At 26.5% G+C, this 9,455-nt stretch overlaps 1 protein-coding gene across 1 annotated transcript; it reads right to left on the reverse strand.

The window, feature by feature from the left end:
* Positions 1-1,933: 1,933 nt before the first annotated feature.
* LOC121232075 (transcription factor ILR3) lies at positions 1,934-4,075 on the reverse strand. The gene is made up of 5 exons (XM_041117466.1): positions 3,924-4,075; positions 3,472-3,534; positions 3,307-3,384; positions 2,697-2,859; positions 1,934-2,512 (listed from the first exon to the last, which is right to left on the reverse strand). The coding sequence occupies exons 1-5, from the start codon at positions 4,046-4,048 to the stop codon at positions 2,246-2,248; spliced, it is 696 nt and encodes a 231-aa protein (XP_040973400.1). The 5' UTR covers positions 4,049-4,075; the 3' UTR covers positions 1,934-2,245.
* Between the last annotated feature and the right edge of the window lie 5,380 nt (positions 4,076-9,455).

Here is a 9,455-nt window from a genome sequence, read left to right on the forward strand (position 1 = left end):
AACTTATTTTTTAATCCAAAAAAATAAAAAACGCTAAATTTTAAAATAGCAAGAATAAGAATATTTTAGCTTAAATTATATAAAAGAATGGTTCTGATTTAGGGAATTTGGAATACGACTTTCAAGTCATCGATTCAACCAAATGAATAGGATAATTCATTTAAAATATAAATTATTTATTAAATAAAATAATTAATTGATAAAAAATACAATAAAACATTTTATCAATAAGCAAAATAAAAAATAGTTTTGCAATATATTTATTTTTTAACTTTGGTACTTGAAATACAATTTTTGTATTGTTTTACCTTTAAAAGTTATTTATAATCAATAAAAATGTGTTATATGTCACGTTGTTATTGTTAATTTTTTTATTTTGAGTATATTAGAACGGAAATGATAATTTAAATATTTAAAATAAAATAAAAATTAAATATTAAAATGGAAATATTAAAAGTTAATTCGCCAAATCATAATCTAAGCTTTATTTTAGTGATAAACTTTTTTTTAGGTGTTTTGCATTTTAAGTCACCAATCCTAAGATCAATTTTCATACAAGTTACAAATATTTAATTTACTCAATCCACGAGTCCGTTTATTTTTTTATTTTTTATTTTTGGTTTTGTTTGATTTCGAAATAATTCGAGAGTAAGCAATCAACTTCGTTTATTTGAACATGTTATTTTTACTTTTAGTGATGAGTTTTGTCTTTTAATTTTATCGAGAGTTTAATGTTTGAAAAAACAAATAGTTCACAAAGTAAAAATGCCTCGAAAGATGTCTAGTAAGAAGCATCATATATGTTACACATAATCAATCTCGAACCCAAAAATTTATACAAGCTACCTTAGGAGAAATTTTGAAATAGTATTTTGACCGGTCAAAATTTTATTATATTCCAACACTTAACACAAAGTTGCTTACTTCACCAAGATTCCAAGTTTACAACTTCATATTAAGACTTATCAATTGAGTGAATCAAATTTATATCAATTGAGATAGTCTAGATCTGACTAATTCAGATTTCAAAATTTTTAAATTGTTTCAAATTCAAGTCAATCAAATTCGAGTTGTTAACTTTTACAGTAAAATAAAGTTAGAATAAATTTAAATTTTTTTTGAGTTCAAAAATAAAATTAAAATATATTTAAATTAATCAAGTTAAATTTTTTAGTATGAATTAGAATCCACAATTCTATATAAAAACCAATTTGTATCAGTATTGCTTCTTTCTTCATGACATGAACACTAGCAAGCATAATTGCTAAAAGAAATGGTACTTCATTCCTTTGTTATTTGAGCATCATGTGACATACCTATTATCTGCAGTTTCGTGGTACACACCGGATCAAAGTTACACGAACTCTTCATTTTTCCTACATTATTCATGTTCAACGACTGTATTCAACACATATCCAAACATGAATAATGGAATAAGCCTTCAAAAATATAAATAAAATAAAATAAAATTTGAATATACTCCCGGACTATGAACTCACAATGAAGATTGATATAGACACCTAGCAACCTCATAAACATCACCTACTCCACCATCGGATTCTCCGGCTCCAAAATCTTCTCCCTCACCAGGAAAATCCCCACAATCAGCTCCGAGCGGTCCTTCATCTCCCTTTTATGGACCTGCAACTGAATCCTCTCGAACTGCTCCTAGCCATTGCCCTCATGAACAGAGAATAGTTTTCAACCACGCCTCACATCGGGGTTTCGACTTTTACCATGGGTGCTTTTGGCCATATAAATCTCTTAATATTCTCTTCTTTACAAGAATCTCAATTTTATTTTCAGTTCCCTACTTTGTAATACTAAATAGTATGGCTTATTTGTGAAATGGTTTAATAGCAATATATATTTGGACACACACAACTAGCCGTAGTTAAATCCAACTTATGATCAATATAAAGCAACAAAAAAATGACAACATTGGTATATATTATAGTAAGGGAAAACATTCCAAAACACATGAAACTGTAACTCATGGCAAGACTATGTATAAACCAGTGTTACAGCTCATGTATATATAATTTATTGTATTTTACATTTTGAGTAGCGGAAACCCATCAAAAGTTCCGGTTTTCGTGATAGAATATCTGGCTACTCGACAATCTCACATTCACACATAACATTATAACAATAGACCAAAGATCATGACAGCAATAAGTAAAACAAGCAACAATCATAAAGAGACTGGTGATAAGAACTAAATCATCAATCAACAAGCTTCATATTATGCGACTGGAGGGCGAAGAACGTGATCCTGTGATGTATCGACTGCAGCAGGTGGCATGAATTGCCACATGGCGAGACTTGGAAATCCCATGACAGGCATCAACTTGTTTCCAGCAGCTTGCCTTTGAGCAGCTAATGCAGCAGATATTGAAGGGGGCTGCGTCAAGAAGCCTGGCTGTGCACTCATGGCTTTGACCTGCTGCTCCAATTGCTCCTTCTCTGCTTTCAGCCTCTGCTTCTCGTCGCGAAGCTCGTTCTTCTCAGCCTGTAATGATTAACAACCCACTGAGTAATGTGGAAAAAAGGGGTCATAACCCGAATCCCACGCAACCATGTTAATCATTCACTTAGAAAATGCAAATCAATGACGATAATGCTCTTAGCATTTGATGATGGTAAATTAAACAAACTCTATCCGATTTTCAGTTTTCGAGAAACGAGCTTTTTACCTTCAGCTCTTTAATTTTTGCTTGCAACTCCTCATTAGATTCTTTCAATCTTTGAGCTTCACTGCGTAACTGACGCACCATTCTTACAGCATCACTCAAAATAGCAACCTTATCTGCTTTCATTGGCCTTTCAGGCTCCAAAACGGCACCCAGTTCCAAGAACCTTGACAAATATTTAACCAACTCTGAAGTGAGAAACAACAGACCAAGAACATTCGACAACATCAGCAAAAGTACTATAGAGGCCTCAAAGTCAGATTGCATTTTGCCTTTTACTAAAAAATGAATAACTTAATCCCTATACATTAGATAAAAGAGTAACTAAGTCTATTTTGTTAAAAATTTCATTTATTCCGTGGCTGAAAAAATAATCAGACAGTTATATCTGACATGTCACGTATAGCTTATGCTAACATGCAGAATCAATTTTGACTAGTAGAAATAGATGAAATTGTTAATAAAATAACTAGTTTACTATTTGATTTATATAATGATTAATATGAGTAAAATAAACAAAATGCAATCAAATTACTAATACAAAAACTTTCTTGGTACTTTTGCCAGAAGATCAAATACAAATAATTAAAAGGAAAAGAATGATCATTCATGCCTATCATTCAATCTATCCCTCCGCAATTTCTCCCGGCATGCTTTCGATCCGGATCCACCGCATGATTCCGATTTCAACCTGTAGATCATCATCAAGTAGTTCAAAATTAAACAATAATCCTAATCATAATAGAGTTCAAAGTCTACAGGAAACTGGAATTAACACCTTTTCCTAGAGACAACATCCTTCAAGCAATCTGAATCAGCAAAGGAGCAATCAACTGTAGCACTGAACAATCAAAAATAGCAGTGATATATCAAACGATGCCTTGTCATAAAAGGAATCTTATCGCTACTCATTCTCAGTGAAAAATCATTTACTTAGAAATTTGAATCTAAAAAAAAGAAAAAACATACTCTTCTTTCACAATATATCAACTATTTTTTTATAGCAACTTTTGAAATTATTGCTTCAATTTTATTTTTTTTGTAAAAAAGAGAGAGAGAGAGAAAGAAATCTATCGATCTTGAACCGATGAATTAAAAAAGGAAACAGTTTAACTCCAAAACTGCATCTAAAAAAAAAACTGAGAGAAACTTGCCGCCATAACTAATTCCTTAACGATTTCAGTATTTTCTAGTTAACTTTCTCCGCAACCAAACGGAAAATTTTCAAACCTGACATTAGATGGAGCATTGAGAGTAGATTGACAAGGCCATGCGAAGGCGGCAGCTGGAGGCGGGAAATCAGGTATGCCATAATCAAGGAGCCAGTTGGAGTTTTCAGAGGGGTCCAATTCCATGGAATGTATTTCTTTTTCCGTGCCAAAAAGAAAACTAAATTTGAATGCCAAATTTATATGGGATTTTTTTTTTAAAAAGTAAGGTCCAATTCTATTATTAGTCCCTATACTATCATAAGTTATGAATTTAATCACTATACTTTAATTTGATTGTTTTTAATTTATGTACTTTTTGCATTAGACAATTTTAATTCCTATACTTTTCGAATTTCAATTTTTCAATCTTGATTCAAATGATAGCACTTAAATTTGTTTGATTAAATTATGTTATTAGCTTTGTACTATAAGTAAAGTTGAAGATTTAATCAATATTTTCTAATTGAAACAATTTTAGTCTCTAGATTTTTCGAATTTCAGAAATTCAGTATTGATGAAGACCAAAACTATTCAATTCATTAACTATCTTTTTTTTGTGATTAATATGTGAAAATAACAAGTCGACGTGACATTTACACATGATAATGTATTTGTCATATCAAATTTTGTAAATTTTGAAAATAATAGAATTGATAAATTTAACAGCTATTGTTCGATAAACAATAAAAATTTAAAATTCGAAAGTACAAAAATTAAAAGTGAACAATTTAAAGTATAAGGTTTAAATTCACAATTTACATATAATATAGGGACTATATCAATATTTAACCTTTTAAGGATTATGTTTTTCTCAGCTTTGATGTTGGAAGGGGATGGAAATTCAAGCAAAAAAATTAAAAAAAAAACGAAAGCGTTGAGTTGAACATGACTTGTGAAAAATATTAAATGTTTGGAACTTTAAAAAAATAATTATCTTGACTTTTTGTAAAATCAAATCTAGTTTGGAATAATTATTTTATTTCAAGTGAAATTTTGATGTTGTTAAGTTCAAAATTTTTATTTCAAAAAATAATTAAATAAATAATTTTGCTTGGGTCTATCATTAAAAAATATTAAAATCACCAATGTTTCATCTAATCACTTTGCATAGGGGTAATCTAACCATTTGGTGCATTTAGGGAAGGGCAAGTTTGAAAAGTTACGCTTAAGTGTGAAATCATAAATTCTTTTTGGAATGATTGAAATTAAGTTATATATTTTTATTAGAGTTAAAATATAATTTTTATTTTTATATTAATTTATATTTTTATAATTTTCAAAAAATTAAATCAAAATTTTAACATTTTTTAGAAACAAATTATAATTTTATCATTTTGGTTTAAAAAAAAAGGCTAACAATGGCATTACACTATAATTTCGGTTGAAAATTAGAAAAATTTTGGTGAATACCAATATTGTTGCCAATATAAGAAGATATGGGTTTGAACGCATTAAGACGTATTTATTCTCTTATCTAAGGGTTGAAAGAGAACTATAGACAATTATACGCATTTGTAAAAAAAAAAATCTAAAATATTTAAAATAAGTCACAATGGTCCAATGAAAATAAAGACCAACAAAATACTATCATATAAATTACTTATAAATTCTTTAATTTGTAAATTTGAAGATATTAAATGCCATGTGCCTAAAGTAATTAAAATAACAATAATATCAACTGAATTAAAGCTCAATCGATGAATAATTGTATTTAATTTAATATATTTTTACCATTTTAAATTTTGATTAAAAGGGTGGTAGGTTTGATTGAGATTGTATAATTGTTGAGATATAAGTGTCATTTTTTAAATATTTTAACAAAAAAAATTATTTTAATTTTTCATTTAATTTTTTACATCTTTTAGCATTTGAACCAACATTATTTGTTAAATTATCCTAAAATGGATGTAAAAGTTAATATATGGCTGGCATCCAAGTGGCGATCCATGTGTATACTTTGTTGGTAATTAATTAATTTTAAAAAAATCTTTGAATAATTTTTTAAATTTTTTAATTTTTTAAATTTTAAAAAATTAATTAATTATTGACGTGACAATCTACATGTATGTCATGTTAGCAAAGTGAACATACCTTAACTTTTTCATTTATTTTTTAGTTATTTCACAAACAACATAAATTTAAATGTTAAAAAAATAAAAAATTAAATTGAGATCTAAATGACTTTTTTTGTAAAGCTAGAGAGTCAAATAAGTCATTATGCATATTAAATAAATTAATTTTAAAAAGTAATATTTATGTATTTTAAAAATGTTAATAAAAATTAATATTTTTTAACCCATGATATAAGCAAACGGTATGCTTCATGCCCAATTTAGAATTCTTCCAAGGACTTGTCTCCAAACGCACTGTACTGATTAACTTTTGTCAACTAATGACGTCATGGAAATTAATATTTATTTTTATATATTTATTAAAAATAAGTATTTATTATTATTATTATTAAGGAAAATATATAAATTATCATAGCTTTGGTGACAGATGAAAGATGATGAGCCGAAAGATTCCCGTCAGTAGAGCTCAATGTTCTCACGCAATTACGCCAGTCTTGATTTAATACAATTCCTTTATTATTTCTTAGCATAATCTCAAATTCAACCCTTAACATTTTTTTTATCAATTTGTTACTTATTCTGTTTTAATTAAATTTAGCTTTCAATTTATTTTTTTTGAATTTAATCGTCAACCTTTTAAAATAAATTGAATTGTCGGTTTATTTTTATTTTTGACGACACATAGAGTACCTTTAATTTACCTCATTAAAAATAAGTGTTAAACCTTTCTTTGCATGGATTACACATGTAGCCTCACCTGGTTCATATTAATTTCATTATCGACTACCTATAAGGCTATCATGTTCTCTAAGTGGTCAAGTATGACAACACCAGCACTAAACATGTGTCAAGGCCTAGGGTTAAGAGTAGGGGCGTAACTAAGTGGAGTTGACAGGGACCTCGACCCCCCTTAAAATGAAATTTTTTTCATGTAAGTCATTTAATTTTTTAAAATTTTAAATTAGTAAATGTAAAATTACACTTTGACCCCCTTAAAAGTGATAAATTTGTTATTTAATCATTTAAAATTTATAAAGATATAGACTATTAAAATGGTGAAATTATATTTTTACTATTGTAAAAATTATAATTTAATTTTGACCTACCTAAATTTTTTTTTAACTTCACCCCTGGTTAAGAGATGATCACTCTCACACATAAATACTCATCATTAGCCTTAAGATAGTTTCTTAATGCTTCATACTTCCTTCTTCTCTACCTCTAAGCAATTCTCAACACTTAATTTAGGGGGAAAGCAATCGATTTAGTTGGTTGGCTCGCTCAATTTTTTCGAACTAGCTTAACTGACTCTAATATGTGAAAATCAGCTTGACCGACTTTAGTTGAAAAACCGACTTTAATTCGATCTGTTTCTTTAGTTAACCAACCATAGTTGTAAGGTTAGGTTTATCTTATTATGTATCTATTATATGTCATAAAATATAAAATAATTTAAATAACCTAAAAACAATATAAAATAAATAAATTTTCGGGTCAATTTCAAAATTTAAGAAATAATAATTGATTGAATTAACTGATTAAATCGAGATTAAAATCATCTAACCTGATTAAATTGAACTTGAAAAAAAGACAAAATTTTCCGATTAAAACCGAAAATTTCGCTCTTTCTTAACTTAAGCACCGTGGGAACTACCATCCTTCACTTTTTTTTCTTCTTTAGTTACTCTTTAAGTTTTTTAAAATATTATTTTTTAAAAGGAAATCATTTTAATTGGTTAGTTTACATGAGTCTATCTTCTTATCTCATTACTACTAAAGTTTCTGCAAGTTGATGGGAAAAGGGGTAGCTATTCTTTTATGCTCTATTAATTGTGGGAATATTATTAACTAAAATGCTTTGATCATAGATTATATTTAATATTCCATGATGAAACTTATATTATTAAATTTTATTAAAATATAAAAAAAATAATGGAAGACTATCTGCATATTGGATGAATATATACTACATTTATCTTTCTATTATTAAATAAATTAATTTAGTTATTACACTATTAAAAAAATTTAAATTAATACAGAGTTAATATTTGTTCTATAAAAAATATCTTCGAAATTATTTTTTCAATTACAGTTAAATTTTAAACAAAAAATTTATTTACAAGACTATAAAAACTTTAAATATATTGACTTTGTTAAGTAGTAAATGTCATTTTTTATATAATAAAAGAAAACTCTATTCTAGTTCGATATTATTTAATTATTTTTAATAGTATAAGAATTAAATCAACTTATTTAATAATAAATGAGTTAATTTAATTAAATTTTTATAATAAAATGACCTCTTAGATACATTCATCATATAAAATAATTTAACAAAAATACGAGACTTTGATGATAGACTTGCACCCTTTTTTATTTTGGTATTGTGGGGTAATGTTTTGATTCTATTTATATTTTTAAATATTTTTATATACATCAATAGTCGTTTAATAATAAATTATATAAGCGTTTAAATATTATATATATTTATAGTCTAATTTTTTTAATTTCTTAATAAATTATATCTAAATGCAAATACATATCAATTATATTCATATAAATAAATATAAATTTTAAATTATTAATTAGTTTCAATAACTTAATTTAATATTTTTATTTTATTTTTAAATGTAATTATATAAAAATTAAAATGATTAAGATAAAAAATAAAAAATAAATTTAAAATATCAAAATTTTATATTAAAATTTCCAAATTAATATTAACTAAAACAAACTGAAACACATCAAAATGATGGAAATAGACTGAAATTTGGACTAAAACGGAATATAAACAACTTAGCATCCGTTTAGGAATAATTTCAATGACGACTACCATGGTTGATGGTGCTTTGGATTTTGCTTTTTAAGTTATAATTAATTATTATATCTAATTGTCATATAAAATTATTATCAAACCATTGGGCCTCATACTCAAAAGCCCAAATAGCAGCCCAAAATTTGACCAGAACTTTAGTTTAACTACACTTTTAAAAGAACAGTAGCATATGAAATGGTTAAATTTTACTATCAGTACACGCAATATGTGTAAATTGTAAATTTAGTCATATACTTCAATTTGATCATTTCAAATCTCCACATTTTAAAATTTCATAAATTATAATTATTAAATTTATTAAGTTATAGTTTTTCTATTTCTAAAATCTTATAAAGGGATAAAGACAAGCATTGGAAAAGCATTATGTCTCGATATAAGTTTTTTTGGGTATTATATCATTTTTAACCCTTAATGTTTAAATATTTTATCAATTTAACCTTTATTCATTTTTAAGTTAAATTTGACTCCCAACTTTAAAAAAATTTAAATTTTACCATCAACTTTTCAAAAATAGTCCAATTATATATATATTTTTGAAATAGTCCAATTATATTTTTTAATAGAAATATTGACAAAAAATGTTAATTTTTTTTATCATTACAACCCACGTGATGATCCATATATAGTCCATGCACTTTTTTTT

This window comes from Gossypium hirsutum, chromosome A01 (genome assembly GCF_007990345.1).
Source record: "Gossypium hirsutum isolate 1008001.06 chromosome A01, Gossypium_hirsutum_v2.1, whole genome shotgun sequence".
NCBI lineage: Eukaryota > Viridiplantae > Streptophyta > Magnoliopsida > Malvales > Malvaceae > Gossypium > Gossypium hirsutum.

Bases quoted from the DNA above. Each gene is read 5' to 3' on its own strand.
- LOC121232075 (XM_041117466.1), bottom strand. From the start codon at position 4,048: ATGGAATTGGACCCCTCTGAAAACTCCAACTGGCTCCTTGATTATGGC. The intron at 3,535-3,923 runs GTTTGAAAATTT...TTGATTGTTCAG, and splicing joins AATGCTCCATCTAATGTCAG to TGCTACAGTTGATTGCTCCT. The intron at 2,513-2,696 runs GTAAAAAGCTCG...TAATCATTACAG, and splicing joins CAAAAATTAAAGAGCTGAAG to GCTGAGAAGAACGAGCTTCG.